Below are 17,817 nucleotides of genomic sequence, written 5' to 3'. Positions count from 1 at the left end.
TGGCTTACACATTATAAATGAGAGCACAAATCGGAAGAAACATTCACTAATTAGCAAACGGCATTTACTGACTGGTGCAATTTCAAGTGCAGCAACATAATTCTTTTCCCCTTGGTTAGGAATATCAAACTACAAACAACCACCTGGGCACAAATTTAGAGAGCTGTGTCCTTAAACACAAGCTTAGCCTTCTCCCTCTCTCAAGTCCTAGAACTTTACATAATAGCGAACAAGCAAAAGGAAATTTGCTGACCAGATGTGGGTGAAGGAATGCACCATAACCCACCCCAGGATCCGATTCTCAAGAACTATGGATCCTTTCTGAACTTGCAGCAAGGAAAACAGATCAACCTTTTACCCTTCATCCTCAGTGGCACCCAGTCAGGGAAATGTCGGAATTTTGAAAGCACACTCTTCTTTTTAGTTTATATTCAATAGTGCCTTAAGCATTTTTGTTACCTTAATACTTTCCTTCTTCATTTTTGTTTCTAAATTGAGGGGTGTGAAAATATAGCCAGAAAAAGCACCTCACAGTGAACACAGACCTTACTATTCTTACATTTTTGTTAGCAACCCATTCATAATTACTACACCTTCCTATACATGTATGCTTTTCGACATACTCTCCAAGGTGTATTGAGTTGACTTCCCATTGTACCATTTGTAATGACTTAAAAGTGTTTTTTCTCTTATCTTTTTTTTTAAGTTAGAACTTAGCTTGGTTTTGGTAAAATTTTAATTTTATTTATGTCTTCCTTTTTTAAAAAAAAAAAAACTGTTCTGAAGTCTTTTCTACACTTCATTTGTATGAGATTTACTGTATTCAATTGCTCTATCAGTGTTGTTATTCACAACAACAGGTTACAATATCCTCTCCAGGTTCTCTCCAGCTTGCAAATACTTTTTGGGAATATAATGTTTTTCTTTTTCTTGTCTACAATAATGCATTCAGTAAGTCTTTAATGAAGTAGTATATAGGCTCTTTGTCACCTACATTTTGCATTCTCACTGTGCCTCCTTAAGCTATACTGTCAAAGGTTGCAGATCACATAACTAGGATGACTAAATAAAGTAAAAGTATTATTTACTTACAAAGGAAGTATCTATAGAAAACTTTAAACTCTTATGACCCTAAAACATCTCTGGGTAATATATTTAGAGACACAGAATTTTACACCTTATACCAAACAGACGTTAAAATGTCCATCCCAGTTCTTTCTAAACACTAGATTCCTGAGCATAGCAGGAACCAACAAGCATGCCTGGCTGCTTGATGAGACGCCAGCTGAGCTCCCTCATTATTGTCCAGAAAGCAACAGAATATTTTAAAGGCACTACCTCTCAAGGAGAGAGTCCATTTACAGTTAAGACAAGCAGAAAGCAAGTCACCCCCAGAGTTATCTCAAACCTGGGAAGAGTAGGAACTCCCACACAATTTATGTCTCGCTGGGAGAGTCTTGGCTTTTATTTATATGGTCCTCACCATTCTCCTTTTCTACAGCAACAGAAACAAAAACTCTTTGGAAAGAGCCCCAAAAGAATAAGAAATGGCTGTTTGAAGCCACCGGAGATCTCATTTGTGGACACTCTACTTCAAGAGAGAAATACCATAAATTAACTCCCATTGTTTTTTTATCTAGGCAGTGAAATATTATCTGTCCAATTCTCTATCACAGTGAAATAATTTCCAGACACACTGTTCCAATGGATAAAAAGTTCTAAGAAAATCGTAACTATTATGAATAAGGCACATAAATAAATTGTATTTATGTAATTACACTGAATAAAGGCACATAAGTAAATTGCATTTATGTAATTACACTGAATAGGTTTTCCTTATTTGTACCTCAAGACTTGTTAAGAGACGACAGAGACCTTTTCCCATAAAGTCAGCAATCTAACTTCCTAGTTTATATATTTGATCACAATCTCATAATCTGCATTTCTTAATCCATATTTCATAGAATAGAATACATCACAGTAAGTACTCAGATTATATATTAATCATCTTAAGTATCCTACCTTATACAAAAGGGAAGGAAAAAAAAGGGAAATGTGTTTGCAAGAATATCTGCCATTCAGTCACCACAAAGTCACTAGGAAGTAGCAAACAAAAACATTGAGCCTAACAAATGGTGACAAATGGTGTTCCTCTGCAACTGTTACAGTACAGATTTTGGAACGTAAACAGCAGACCTCCCTTTTGTCAGAAAAACAAGACAATCTACCATATACAAGAAGGTGAGTTTACAACATTTAATACATTTCCGTATTTGATGAAAAGATTTGCCTCAAAGCCAGTCTTCCAAAAAGTACTCAAAAAATAAGCATATGCCTCACTAGTCCTTTAAAAACCATTCAAAAGTAGCCCATCTGCCCTACAAATGTAGAAAGTAGGAGTAGAGAATTACACCAAAAGTTCTTCCCAGTTCTACCTATAATACTGCTAAAGTTTATGACCTTAGTCCCTACTAGACCATCAATGATTGATACATTTCTTCACTTCCTGGAGAGAATTGTCTACCTGTCCACATCCACATGGAATCACTAGAACTCCACCACTGAGATGAAGCTAAGACTGGAATTTCAAACCAAAGGTCCACTCGTGCCAAACGTTACATATTCCCACCCAAAGCTTAAACCATTCATCTTTAATTAGCAGAGAACTAGTATTTGATTATTTACCAGCTGTTCCAATAAATCATGAATTAAAAATAAATACTGAAGATAATTCTTTTAGAAATGTGGCACACTACATCAAGATGAATGGTTCATCTCAGTACATCAATCTAAGTAGCACCACCTAAAGACCACAGAAAAATCCACCCAATAGATTTGATGCAAAGACTTTCTAAAATACTTCCCACACCCTTCCATTTGTCTCTGTAAATTTAAGCTCATCAGAGGCTTAAATCAGAGGCCGACTCAGAGAGCTCATCTCCTTCTGGGAAGCCGCTACCTCTCATTTCTCCCAGTCTGAAGTCACAGATTGTTCGCTCATGTTGCTCCATGCCTTTCGTCATCCGTTTGTGTATGAACAGGAGTGGGGGGAAGATTTATACCCCAAAACGGTGGCACGCTTCCATCTCTCAGAACCCTACCTGTCTGGATTTATTGAAGTTACTTACATCTCAGGTCCCACATAGTAGGTACAAGGCAGGCACCGGAGAACAGCAGCAAAATTAAGCCAAGACAACACCACCTGTCCCTCAGTTTCACCTGAAACTCACCAGCTGTAGCTGTCCCAGTGACCCAAAGAGCAGCAATGCCTGCTCATTGGCACAGAGATCCGTTAGTGTAAATCTGGCCATGTTCATACCAGCATCCAAAACGGGGCGGCTGCATTTCAGCTTTCTTTTCAGAACAGTCCTTGGCCTGTGCCAACTGGTAATGCTTTAGTGAGTGGATAGACTAAAAGCATGACAGGAACCATCCTAGTAATTTAACAGTACAGACAATCACCCTCCCAGGCTCAGAAACCTTCCCATTATATATGGAAATACTGTCAACACCATCTTCATTCTCAGCACACGGAGCCCACCATGGCTCACTTTACGGGCTCCTGCAGACCACCTGGCTATTCATTTCACCACTGAAAAAATATGAAGTGGAAACTGTTGAATGTCTTCAAAATTCATTTCTAATCAACGAAAAAATTCTAAAAATTAACATGCAATAATTATAATTTAATGTTACGGCCTGATATCATCACAGGGCTGTGGTTTAAGCCATCTGGATACATTTACTATCTACTTTTATAGTTTACACTATCTACTTTTATAGTTTACACATACAAAAAAAAGCTGAGAGTTCCTTGAGTTTATAATGATTGTTCCTGGAATAATTGCAACAGTCTTATTATCATCCATATGTACTCTCATCAAATCCACCTTAACGTAGCTTCTCCCTGGTAAATATACATGGGTATGTACGTGCATTCTCAAATGCTTGTAAAAACGTACATGCTCTGCCAGTCAAGAATAATGTGGAAATAAAGGCTTTTAAAGAAATTAAGAACAATTACCAAATACAGCAGTGAGCCTCTGACGCTCCTGAATGCAATCTATTTAAAGCATGACAGATAAGCAGGTGGCATAGAAGAAAAGAAATTTATAAAAACTCCCCCCTCACCAAATAGAACATGAATCTACTGGAAGAAAAACAGTGCCATCTACTGACAACATCGGTTTTACTCATAAATGACATCTCCCGATGGACTGATTTGTATCAGTTTCTCTACGCAAAACTGTCATAATCTGAAACTACAGAAAGTGTTCCATGAACCAGCCTGTGGCACAGAACTGTGAAATTATATACATTTTGTTATAGTACCATTCATTTCAAAAACTTGCATGTTTAACTCCAAGCATCACAAGAGCTGTAAATGACTATCAGAAGTTACCTAGTCCTTCTACTTCCTTCAAGGCTTTACCTCTGCCATCCATGATATACTTTTGTCCAACGTGATTTTACATATCTCCAGTGTAGTATATTTATACCCCCTTCCTACACAGCCTATTCCAGCATGTATCTTTGCTTTTAGAAAATTTTGCTAGCACTCAAACGAAATGTTTTTCTGCCATTTAAGGTCTATATTTCTAATCCTGCTAAAACTGCATTCTCCCATTCCTTTCCAATAGCCTTTTACACACGATTCCCCCTCCTTCCCAGCCTTATTTGCCTAACAATGCCAATTTGTCAATCATTCCCCATTATCACAATTTACAGACTATCGTTCTTTGTCTGCTCTCCTTTAAACAAACTCAATCCAGTTTGTCCACATCGTTATCTAAAAGCAAGCCACAAAACTGGACACAATAATCTAGCAATGACAGATTATGAAGCTCATAAAGCCCAGGTTCGTATCTAGAAAACATACTACTGTTTCCTTAACTGTACAACTTCTTTTCCAAGGAAAAAGATACAGCAAACTCTTCTGTTCTTGATAATTAATACTAACTTATCTCCCTATCTTTGCATGCTTAAGTTACCAAAGCAACTTTTTTTTTTTTGGACATCCCACTCAGCAGCCACTAATCATCTCGGTTCTCTAATTCTTTAGGGCATCCTACATGAATTTTTTAGGATAAAAAAAGTCTATGGTCGCAACAATAGGAAACAAAAAGTAGTCTTTCACAACATAGATTTCACCTATATATTGAGAAGCTGAGCCACAGCTAAAAAATGTGTCGTTGTACAAGTTTTTAAATTGGCTATATAGGTGAGAATGTATTTTCAATGCTGTTGCATTCACTTTGTCTATAAAAGACTTGTTTTAATCTTTCCACGGACTTGCATTATTTTCAGATGTGTTTCTAAAGAAAACTAATCAAGTTCCTGTTTTTAACACCGATTCTTCTCAATGAAGTGGAAACAGCCTTATCAAAGAAAAACAACTCTCAATCAAGAGTACCGCTTTTCCAAGTTTCATCAGAACTTGCAATCTTCCAGAAAGAAGGACTGTCAGGGTTTATCAATACAAGAAACTCCAGTAGTATAACTACATCAGTACTTTTTTTTTCATCTAGTCATTTCAGATTGACTTCTTGGGTAGCTAATCCACAATCTTTGAATCCAACTTAGTTTAAAACATGTTCCAAATGTCATAAATTAAAATCAAAAGACTTTCTTTGCACCTCTGAAAAATGAGAGGTTGCTCCTCCTCCTCTGTTGTCAGGATGTAACCTACTTTTGGTAAGAACACCGCCCTCCAGCTGCCTCTTGCACCTTCTGCCAAAAGGATTAAATGCCCAGAGCCCACCTGCAGCTTTCTGACAATCTTTAGAAAACAGTTATGCTATTACTATAAAAATCTTCCATACTGAAAATCCGATAGGATCTAACAACAAAATAAGCACCTCAGTGCTTATTACTGATTCAGTTCTTACAATGACTGTCTTTGAATTGGTTATGGTTTGCCAATGAATTTCCAGTATATGGCAGAGAACTTTCCTTTCTTAAAAATAAAATTTGAGGTCCACCTTGCCAAAACTAGACAGAATTTCATTTTTATAGTGGTAATGCATTATATATAGGATATTATAAATTTCATCACCATTACTTCATACATTAGTCACCTTATTCATATGTTATACAGCTAATATGAACGGGTCTGTATTTGACAGTACATTGTGTTGTGTCATATTTTAATAAAATTATGTTTAAGTTCCAAAAAGCATTAAGAAAAAAAATCACTTTAAGCATAATTCATATAAGCTTAATTCCTGTTCATTTATCCAAGCTCCAACAATATTGAGCAATAAAGAAAAGCAAATGTATTTCTTCAGAAGCAGCAAAGCAAAAATACCCTTGTGAAATCCCAGCAAGCCTTCCACTCACTTCAGTGGAACAGCAGCCTCTCTCCCTGCCTTCACAGGCAAACTTACCCTCTTTCAAGCCAGGAGAAAAGCAACAGGAGTGCGAATGATTTCTAACAAGACACTTGCCTAGCAACTATGAATTGGCTATTTAAGCATGGTAATTATAGGAAGAGACATGTGAATACAGAACATGTGAATACACACTGGTTGGTTATTTTTCACTACAAAATGTCAGGTCAAAGTATTTAAGAGAAAAAGCTGCAATCGGTGGCAGAACAAAGACAACCAGTGATGACATTCTAGGTAGAGGGTGCTCAATAACATGTAGCCTTACAGGTAACCGATATGATTTTGTTATCAAGCATTAGAGAAAATCAGTCAGTGCAAGGACAGAGTTGAAGTGAAAGGTTTGAGTAAAGCCCGATGGAAGCATTACCTTTCTTCCTGATGCCAATTCTTGCATGCTATATTGATTTTTTTGTGCAACCATTAACAAAGTTCACGCTTAATGAATAAATGTTCACAGGTTTTTGTTTGTTTGTTTGGGTTTGGTTTGTTTGTGGTTTGTTTTGTTTTTTTTTTAACACAGCAAACTAAAATGCACGTTCAGCGTTGTACCTCATGTGCAGGATCCCGATGAGCGTGGCCGCCAGCTCGGAGGACATCCTGCCCATGATGCAGCAGCGGCTGAGGCAGGCGAGCAGGCTGGCGGGCAGGCAGGGCATAGGACGTCCCCCAGCTGCCCGAGCCGCCGCTGGGCCTCCGCCGGCAGCAGCACCAGGGTGCCATCTAGCGGATCTGCCGGCACACGGACAGGCAATCAGCACGCTGACACGACAGTCGCTGGCAGACACACAAACCCCCTGGCGCTCTCTAACAGCTCCGCAACGTAAGGGCCTCATCCAGAACGCTGCCAACAATCCTGCAGTCACCCCTCCTCTTCCCTAACTACTCTCACGTAGTTAAGAGCCTACAGCGCTTGCTGAAGGGAGGACAATACAAGTAACACTGAAGGAAGGGGGTGGGGGAGGGGGGGTGAGGAATAGGGGCTGGGAGAGGGAAAAAAAAAGGAGAAGCAATACTACCAGAAGCAGATCTCACAAAAACTAAAGCTCCTTAGGCTATCAGATTAAAGTCCTGCTAACTTGAACTGAAGATTTTAATCTTTTTACTAGCCTTTAGGAAGTGACACACATAGTTCATTTTAACCTTTATTATAAGGGACTGAACCAATCTCCGCCCCCACCCCACACACGTAGACTTTACGTTCACCTAGGAAACGCCACTGTTTCCCACGTATTGCAACTTCCCTGCCAAGTGATGGACGAAATTCATTATGCTGTAGCATAAAAGTCTTTTTGGCTTGTAAACTTTGTAATAATTCCTTGTTCGAACGAGAAGCAGCAGAATGAATGATATCAATCAGCTGATTTGAAAGCTCGGGGTTTCTCAAGCCAAGCAGAGCAAGCTGCTGAGGTAAGCCAGCCAACCAACGAGATAAAACTTTACTTCGACTTCTAAAGAAAGAGGGAAAATTAGTTGGGGGGGGAGGGGGGGGAACCCAACAACAAAAACACCCCCAACAAAAACCCCACAAACTTACGCCTTCCAGTCTTGACTAAGTTGCTTTAATGTCAGGTTCAATTAAATTACAATAAACTGCAATACTGTGATTTGCTGAAAATATTTCACCAGATGATCTGAGCACATTGGTGTGCTACTAGGGTTACATCAGGAGTATTTATCTGATCCACAGGCTTTGCACTGCGTATTTTCAACTCTTTCAGAAAGTATTTGTGTGAACTGACCATATGCTGGCAAAGGGGCTTTTCCATTTATCATTAGTTTTATCAGTTTATATTTAATGAGTTATGAGTCAGGCTAAAAAGCCATGAGATTACTACACCCCGAATAATACGGAACCCCCCGATCAAGCTACTACTCTTTACACCAGACTTTTAAATTCAGTTACACCTTTGCTGACGTCTTGCTTGTCAATTCAGATACATCTTAAAGCAGAATGAAAAACTAGAACTGGTTGTTTTAAATAGGAGTTGATAACATTGGTTTACTTTCTTTCCCTGTTCAACTGCTACAGTAAATCAACTATTTACATCAACAATAACCAAGGTTCTCCCCCCATCCCCTCCCCAAGATCCAACCCCCTTTTTTGTTTTTCAGGCATAGTTTCATTTCTTAACCAGGAGTGATGATTAAAAAAAGCAACAATATTAAAAATTAGATTTAAAAATGTAAACAAAGGTGTTCAAAATTAATTCTATATTTACTTCTTTTTTTCTGAAGAAATTAACTTGGGTGATTACAGACTAGTGTTTTCTCTTTTTTATTGTATTTCTCTTTATATTACTTAAAAAGGGTAAGTACTGAATTATTGTAATGAGGGTTTTCAGGTAGGTCTTTTACTAACACGTTCCAAATTCTAAAGTACATTTTTAAAGTGCAATTTAATAGTTCACACTAATTAAAGTAAGGATTCCAGAATCCCACTTATAGTTTTACCACTGAATTCCTATGGCACACAGGCAAATTACTTCAAACATGGCTCTCCTGAAGGTGCTACTATTAAAAGACTTTCTGCTACCTCCATATATTCAAAACTACACCAAGAATTTTAGGGACTGAACCAAATCCTTACTCTACTCACAAGCCATACAGAGCTAATACAGTCATTTGTTTTCCCCTGAACATGAACATAGCTAACTACTAAACTGCACTCCAAATGTAGAAAACACAATAGAAAGGAAGCATAAGGGACAACTGGAAGAATAATTTAGTTGAATTTGCAGGATTACCAATTAGGAAAGGAAACTTGACATTAAAAAAGATCAGAATGAAGAAATGTCAAGAGATAAACTTTCTACCGTGACTTTTTAAAGCAGAACTGTACATCAAGCTCTCCACTTCAAAATTTAATGGAGCTACCTTCCACAGGTCAGCTCCACTGAACTACCAATCTACTCCTGCCAAAGCCAGACATGGCATTACAGGTATGGCCTCACCACTACTGACCAAAGACACATAGGAATTTTAGTCAATCTGCTGGCCACATTCCTCCTAATGTAACCCACAGCGGTTTGCCTTACACTTATGGTGGGAAAGCACTGTTAATTTATATTCAGCTTGGCATATACTGTAACCCCCAGTTCCTATTTTTACTATTGCTGCTGCTCAGCAAACAAGGTATTAAGGAGGAGTACTGTGTCAAACACCCTCCCTTTGTCCATGCAGCCAGTCATTCATCACAGAAGGCTATCGTGCTGGTAAAGCATGATTTGCTCTTACATACATCCCATCTTGTTCTTGATTACCTGCTTGTCCCTCACGTGTTCAGAAATTAATTCCAAGCCAAAAGGCTGCATGATCTTTCCAGGGACTGGGCTGAGGCTCATCAGCCTGAAATTCCCCAGATTCTCTTCAAGACAGGTTAATAACAGTCTTTTTCCAGTCACACAGAACCTCCCACAGTCACCATGGTTTTTCATGGATGACAAATAATGGCCTCACTTTCACACGAGACAACTTTTTCAGCCTTCCTGCATACCTATCTGGGCCACAGATTTCACTACATTCAGCCGATCAGATTCTTCACTTGCTAAATTTAAAGAGGCCTTTCTTTACATAAGATCTTACTTGTCCTGCTGGAACGTCTTGCTTTCTACTGACTTAATCCAGAGTCTCAAGCAAGCACAACTGAGATGTTTCAGTGAATTCAAACATCAGTGGAAGGAATCCATAGCTTAGGTTGCCCCTGCAGCTCTCACAGTTTGGGCTTTCTTGGGCATAAGTAACTACAAATAAAGTCAACTGAATGAGGTATCAAATTATCTTGTTCAAACATTATAATACTTTCATGTATCTTCTGCTACAGTTTAGTATCTTTAAAAATTACTCTTGCGTTTTTCCCCACAACCTTAGTATACAGGTAGCATATAGAAAGGATTATCGTTCGCAACTGCCTGGCTGAATTTTACATTTAAAAAAATCCTGTTAGTTGCTAAGTGCACCAATTTTTGTTTTGTACAAATACACCTCTTCCCTCTTCTACCATTCCCTTTGGTAATCCAATTCTTCTGGTTTATTTCTTATTTCCTCTGTAAGGTAATGCTTCTGAATTATATGTCACCAGAAAGTTTCTACTGGCACACTCCTGCTTTGTATGCCAGTCACTAATGATAACAAGAAGTTTAACTCCAAGAGAGCTCTGAGGAACTGTATTAGCAGACTCTCCAGTTTTACCACTCCCACTGTTGTCACCTATGTACTGCATCCCACTGTACACATTCCTATTCTTTAAGTGAGATGCCATCTTTTATACCCAATCCAGATTGTGTTACCTGCCTTTAAAGGTAATAGTCAAAGTTCTTACTATCTGCATTCTCACACACCAGTTATTTCAAGTCTCTAGAATAAAGTTTACCTAATCCTCCTTTCTTGCATTAATTTGACAGCATTCAACTCAATTTTGTTTACAGCACTGTTGTTTCCGTATCTGAGGACTCTGGCCATCCCTTGTGTTTGACACGAATTATAATAATCTTTATTGAAAAATGTGACAAGGTATTATTTATATCGAAGGACAACCTGAATTCATCCTAATTTCAGACCCACTTCTTCCCTTATCCTACAGTGTGATGGTTAAGAAGCTTTTGCTATTTTCACATCCTATGAAAAAAATAATTCAGCTTGACATTTAGGAACTGTTATTTCTAACCTGCTTGTCAGAAAAATAGGAATGAAACCAGTTTGCTTATCAATTCCTTTTTTCCCCATTCTCTGTAAGTGCTGTTTACCATAAACACTCCCTAAAAGCTGGTCAGGAAACAGCAAAAAAAACTTGGACAAGCTCTTCCCTCGCCTAAGACAAGTTTTCATTTGTATTTATGACTTGATTCTCCAGACCTCCTTCCCCATTCCAATCAATTGGCCTGTTCATACTTCAGGAAACTTCACTAATTCGTTTTCTTCTTTCCTTTAAACATCTTTGGTGCTGAGCTTTAAAACTTGACAACCCCCATTATAGGTCTGCTTTTATTTATCCTTTCTATCTCAAACTGAAACAGTCTTATAGACCAATCCTATACTTTGTGGGCTACAATTTCTATGACACCCTGGCTTATCAAATCAAGTATCATTCATAAACCAAAAGCATTTCATCAGCTTACTACTAAAGTGATGATTACATGAAAGAAGCTGCTGAGCGTAAATCAAGAAGTTCAAAGTAGGTCTTTGAAGGTGTCAACAAGAGTAGCATAATGATAAAAATTTTTTCATTTTCAAAAGACCTGACAAAATCCCTCACCAAAAACTTTTTAAGGAAACTAAGTATCCATGACATAAGAGGGAAGGGCCTTACATAGATTGTGTTTAACAGCAGGAAAAGCCTGGAGAAGAGACAACTGAAGTGGGTGAGTTGGAGGTAGGCTCAACAGAGGTCTCAAATCACTTGACACAAAAATGGTGGATGGGAATAAAACATTTGCTTTCTCTTCCCACAGAAGGAGTGGGTGCTGGTATCAAATGAAGCTAGAAGGAGTCAGGATCAAAAGAAACAAAAGAAGTTGGTATTCAGACAGCTGAGCTTTGCCACTCGTTGCCAGAGGATGCTGCAGTTGCTCTTGATTTAGTCCGGTCCAAGGAATGACCAGAAAAGCTCATGGAAAAGACATCCTTGGAGTGATACTAACACACAGAAGTTCTGTGCAGTGAGGAAGTACAGGCTTCAAATGCTTGAAGCTTAGAGTACTATGGAAAAGTAATTCTTGCCTTCTTCCTATAGCACCTCACATAGGTCAGTGTTGAAGGCAGGCTGTGAGGCTAAACAGCCTTTTAAGTCTCTACCAGTATATATATGCATATGTTCCTGTGTATACACACGCACACAGAGTATATGCATATATACACACAATGACTACACATAAGTGTGTAGCGATTAGGGGTGAAGATAACTAACATCAAGACCAAAATATTAATTCCGAACCTTGTAATAAATCAATCAAGTTTTCTTTCTCAGGGCAACAATAGGCTAAAAGCTCCTACCAAGCCTTTGAATCAGATACACCTAAAAAATAAACAGCTTCACTTAAATGTCCTTGGAAAATGTTTCAACATGAATTCTGCACCTCTCAGACTGCTCTGGAAAAGCTTCTGAGAAAAAAATAAAAAATAAATGAGGATAGCAGTCACAAGACGGCTGAAGGAGCTATGACATCAAACTGAATGGACATGAATGTCATCCAAGATCTACTGCGCAGTCCGCATCTTGAAGAAATGAAAAAACACACTTGTTTCCAAAGGAAAGAAATGGATCAATACAGTACACAAGCATTACGTTGTCTTAAAATGTCTTTTCAGACATAAGTGCAATTATCCTTTTTGCAAAGAATTTTTGAGATTTCATTCTTCTGTTACTAAAAATGTCACAATTCCATGTAGAAGACTAAAAGGAACAGCAGGAAACCTACTGCTATTTGTGATGTCTAAAGATAGAAAGTTAAAGCTTTCTATAGTTAGATGATCACATGAAACTGGATGAGATGCTCAAGACTTCCAGGTAAGTACAGAAAACAATGGTTATGTAACCTCAGGGAAATTAGTCAGTATGAAAAAGATCTCTTTTTCACTCTGGATGAAACGAAGAGGAAAATGGGATATTCCCTAGCCTTTTTCTTGTCTTTCAAATTCCCTATACTTTTTATCATGTTCATAGAGTAGTGTTAGATATTTCTGGCTGTAGGTCTAATTACATGTACTCAGCCATTACCACAGTGTAAGATTTAACAAAGCAAAGGAGTTGCAGAAGAAAACAATTTTCCCAAAGCTTGACTCTGCTAGTGAATACCAGTACTTCTGGGGGCCCTGGTTTGATTTTTACCTAGTATCAGGTATCATGGGCATGATCTTATGTCCTTTTGCAGTTCTCAAATGAGGTAGGATTAATGCAGCCTGATCTCTGTTTAAGGATTTTACATAGCTGGAACCAGATGACTTGGCTGAAAAATACCTTCTGGAAAAGTTAAGACTTGGAGACAATTTGGACGAATCTTAAGATGAAAAAGTGTAATAACAGCAATATAGAGAATAATCTCCTCTTACTTGAAGAAAGTCAGATTTCTAATAGACACACGAAACTGGGAACCCAAAAGGACAAGAACATTTTCTTAAACCTAGTCTCTGTAGAACCACACACACACAAAACAACAGAAGAATATTTTTCTTAAAGAAAATAAATGCAAAAGGCTAGACACGCACTACCATAACCACCAAAGGCACTAAGTCACAAGTCCATGACCTCAGACTGAAGTAATGGAAATACTCCATGGCTATAGCTGCACAATCTTGACACGTTACTGACTACCACACAGTCAGTAACAATGAGCTTGCAGCGATGTACTTCAAGTTAAATTTTAAACCATTAAGACCTACCTAGTACTTACATTAAGAAAAAAAGACAACTAAGCTAATACACATCTCAGTCTCACAACTCACAGAGAACCTAAACTTTCAAATTTCAGTGATGCAGCGCCAAAACAGATTCAGAATAAAGTTTTAGAACATCTACATAGAAATTTAGTATTCTAACTTTTGAAATAAATATACTGTGTTGGAATGAGAAAGAATATATAAATGGTTTTTACCTGATTCTTTGAGTCCTCAAATCTTCTTTTTGGTAAACTCTGCTAAAAAATTTCAAAAGCAATGTACGAACAGGAAAGAGGAGATTCCTTTGCTGGTATAGTGTATATACTGCTTTTATCAAGGGTTCTGTTGCCACTAGAAGGAAAACATATAAAAATCTGAAGTAGTGCTTCTTAATCTTCTGATTTTATACATACATATACACATACACAAAAGAGCTATAATCTGTACATGCAACTATCTACATTTAACTCCACAAGGAAGTACTAAAATGTTTTAAGACAACTACTGGACAGACTTCTAAACCAGTGAAACACCACCTTCTTGTGTAGCTTGTGAAAGAGCCACACAAATAAAGATGACATGTAAGTGAAAACTTCAGACCCTCTTGAAGACAAGGCAGAGCACAGGTTGCGACATAGCTGAGAACCAATAAATTCCTGCTTCCCACTGCTATCCTCCACATCCTTTTCCCCTAATGCAGTAACCTCACACTGATCATCTCCTTTACTCCTCATCTATGCTCACCCAACCTTCACTGTCACAGTGGCTTCAGTTCTCTCTAGACTATCCCTTTCTCCCTGCCACACACGCCCAGCCTTATGAGCTCTCCATGTCTTTGAACCAGCTGGCTCCAAATCATATTTGCTGATTAACCAGAAAATACGTAACTTGAGAGGCCACTGGCAAGCCACTACAAAGAGAACTGCTAAACTCGCACTGCAACCTTTTCTTCTCTGAAGCTCTCATCAGCTATATGTTACCACCAGACTTAAAACAATGTACGAAAGTTCTATCCTTATGTCAAAGTTGGCTAAAACCAGCTAGCAAGTGCAGAAGTTACTACAATAGACTGAGAAACAGACCAAACATTTTCTTTGGAAGCCAGATTAAACCACTGGATGCAAAAATTAACAAAGCGTGAAAAAAAATCATACAAATCTCTGAATTAGAGAAGACAAGCCTGGAAAGAATGGGGAAGCATCTGAAAAGTTGAGAGATATATGAAGGGTATGAGACCTAACTCAATTTGCCTCAGAAGAGCTTGGGGTCCCAATGAATTCATTTCTGTCATATATACTTAAGTAACAGCAATCACTTCATTATCTTCATAAACCAAGACCAGGAAACCTTTGTCTTTCCATTCAGGTGTACAGAGCAGTCTAAGTTAGTTATGTATTCAAAAACAGATATAATTTTGTGTTCCACACTGAACAGAGCTACTTTTGCCCAAAGAGACAAGAATGCTCCATACTAAAAATGATTCCGGATCCAGCCAGCGGCTAATCTTCATCAGTAAAACTCTTATCAGGGAACATATTTAAGTTATCATACAGGGATTCTCACTAAAAGACACAGTATAAAAAGCACCTGAAAAGGCATGGTCATACTCAAGCATAATGCAGGGAGCCATTTAGAAGTTGAAATCTAACACATTTGTCAACAGAAAAATACATCAAATATTAGAATGGATTTTAGTTAAGATAGATTATTAAGTTCTTCTCATTGCATCAGGAGCATCAACTTACTCAATTCATATATTCTTCAAGTGAAGATTCATCTTGGACAGTGTTTCTTGAACAGAACACTTCCTTATTCTTAACTGAATAACAATTATACCTTTATGTAGTTTTTAACTAATTAATATACTGTTAACTGAACAAATATAACAAGAAATAAATATTCTGAGTGTGTAGAATGTTCAGCCACCTTCCAATAACTCTCTGTGGCACGTCTAGTAAAGCAGGTCCTACTATTTGAATTGCTTCATATGAACAGGACAAGTTTAAAAACAGAAGCCATTTAAAAATGTATTCTTAAAAAGCAGTACTTAAAAGGTCCGCATTATACAGACTTCCAAAATGCAGCCGAAGTCCTCATGATTTTTAACATATTTCAGTTTTAATTGGCACATGGCAAGCCTCCTTCTGAAGTGACTGAGTGTGCTCTCTTCATTACTCCAAGAAAATTTATCAAAAATACAACTAGCATGCAAGCTGCTGCTAACCTGAGGGATGCAAGAAAGGAGCAGACCTCCTACTTACAGAGAGCAGATCCAGAGTTTTATCTTAAACAACGGAGAGAAATCTTCAGACATCACAGCTCAAAGCTCTTCTAGACATCCACAAAAAAAGGTGCATTTCACCCCAGCATAAATAGCTACTCAAAATAGGCAACCCTGAAAAACGTGACTGCAAAGATACCACCGTGCTTTTGTGGCATAATGCGCAGGCAGTTGACTATGGTCTTATTTAATCTCTCATCCATTAGTTCTTTGCTTTTTCTATCTGAATTTCCCCTCTTTTGATTTCCATTGTGTTCTAAAAAAATTTTGATTGTAACGGTTCATTTTTTCTTTCGCATTGTCTTCTAAAGATGACATACCCTTCCAGGCCCTTAATCTCAAACTCAGATAGATTTTAAACAAATCGGAGTTATATTTTTGGTATGTACCATCTTTTGCAATATCATCTGACACAATAAAGTTTAGAATTTCTAGAGCACGTCAAAAAAAAAAAAAAAAAAATCAAGGAAGGAAGCTTTTCCTCTTCCACAGAATCACGTAATGGTTGAGGTGGGAAGGGACCTCTGGAGGTCATCCGGTCCAACACCCGTGCTAAAGCAGGATCAGCTAGATCTAGCTGTCCAGGACCAAGGATGGAGACTCCACAACCTCTCTGGGCAACCTATGTCAGTGCTTTGTCACCCTAACAGTGAAAAAGGGTGTTCCTGATGTTCAGACAGCATCTCCTGTGTTATAGTTTGTGCCTCTTGCCTGTCACTGGACACCACTGAAAAGAGCCTGGCTCCCTCTTCTTTGCACCCTCCCTTCAGGTATTTATACATGCTGATGAGATCCCCTTTTAAGCCTTCTCTTCTCCAGGCTAAACAGTCCCAGCTCTCTCAGCCTCTCCTCACAGGAGATGCTCCAGTGCATTCATCATCTTCATGGCCCTTCACTGTCCTCTGTCCTGTATGTCCATGTCTCTCTTGTACTGGGGAGCCCAAAACTGGACACAGTACTGCAGGTGTGGCCTCACCAGTGCAGAATAGAGGGGAAGGATTGTCTCCCTCAACCTGCTGTCAACACTCCTCCTAATGTAGCCCAGGCACTAGCCTTCTTTGCCGCAAGGCCCATTGCTGACTCGTGTTCAACTTGGTGTCCACCAGGACCCCCCGTCCTTTTCTGTCCATGCATGTACAGATGCATGGAGTTTTTCCTCCCCAGGTGCAGGACTTGACACTTCTCCGTGTTGAACCGTCAGTCCATTTCTCCAGCACGTCAAGGCTGTATTTCCTCTACAGCTAGTAAATGAATTATAATCTGACATCTAGCCAAGCTTTTAGCACTGCACAAGGATTATCTTGAAGGGATGAGATAAATTGTCCACACAAACAGATACAGATTCATGTGGTAAAGAATTTCCTACTTGCAGTGAAATTCCTGAACCTTTACAGGATCAGCAGACAAGATCCATACATATTAATCTTTTGGAATTTCATTTAAACTTTTTTAAAGCTTTTTTATTTTCTGCATTCATGAGGAAAATTATTGCACTAAAACGGCCACTTTAGTTAGAAAAACACCAGTCATTATCCACTATCTGGTAAAAGTTCAGTAGACAAAGGAAAAAAATCAATGTTTCATCACAAGGAAAAGCGTGAAGTATCTGATTTAACAGCCTAACAATAGTTTGGAAACTACTTTCCTGAGTAGCAACTCTTCTGCTTTAGCTCAGCTGGTGAGACAGGCACATCGCTGACTATGGACTATTATTTGCCTTCAACAGGAAGCTAAATTCGGAGTGCAGACAGGAATGATTACTTACTGTCTTTGTCA

At 38.4% G+C, this 17,817-nt stretch overlaps 1 protein-coding gene across 1 annotated transcript in view; it reads right to left on the bottom strand.

Moving 5' to 3' along the window:
• The window catches only part of TEX10 (testis expressed 10), a 58,304-nt gene that overhangs the window by 26,507 nt on the left and 13,980 nt on the right, over positions 1-17,817 (bottom strand). The window contains 5 exon segments of the mRNA XM_009586853.1: positions 6,939-7,042; positions 7,045-7,118; positions 7,567-7,584; positions 7,680-7,837; positions 13,976-14,111. Of these exon segments, the coding sequence (XP_009585148.1) occupies positions 6,939-7,042; positions 7,045-7,118; positions 7,567-7,584; positions 7,680-7,837; positions 13,976-14,111 (490 nt within the window).

Source organism: Fulmarus glacialis, unplaced genomic scaffold (assembly GCF_000690835.1).
Source record: "Fulmarus glacialis isolate BGI_N327 unplaced genomic scaffold, ASM69083v1 scaffold1621, whole genome shotgun sequence".
NCBI lineage: Eukaryota > Metazoa > Chordata > Aves > Procellariiformes > Procellariidae > Fulmarus > Fulmarus glacialis.
This window is presented reverse-complemented; position numbering and strand designations above follow the sequence as displayed.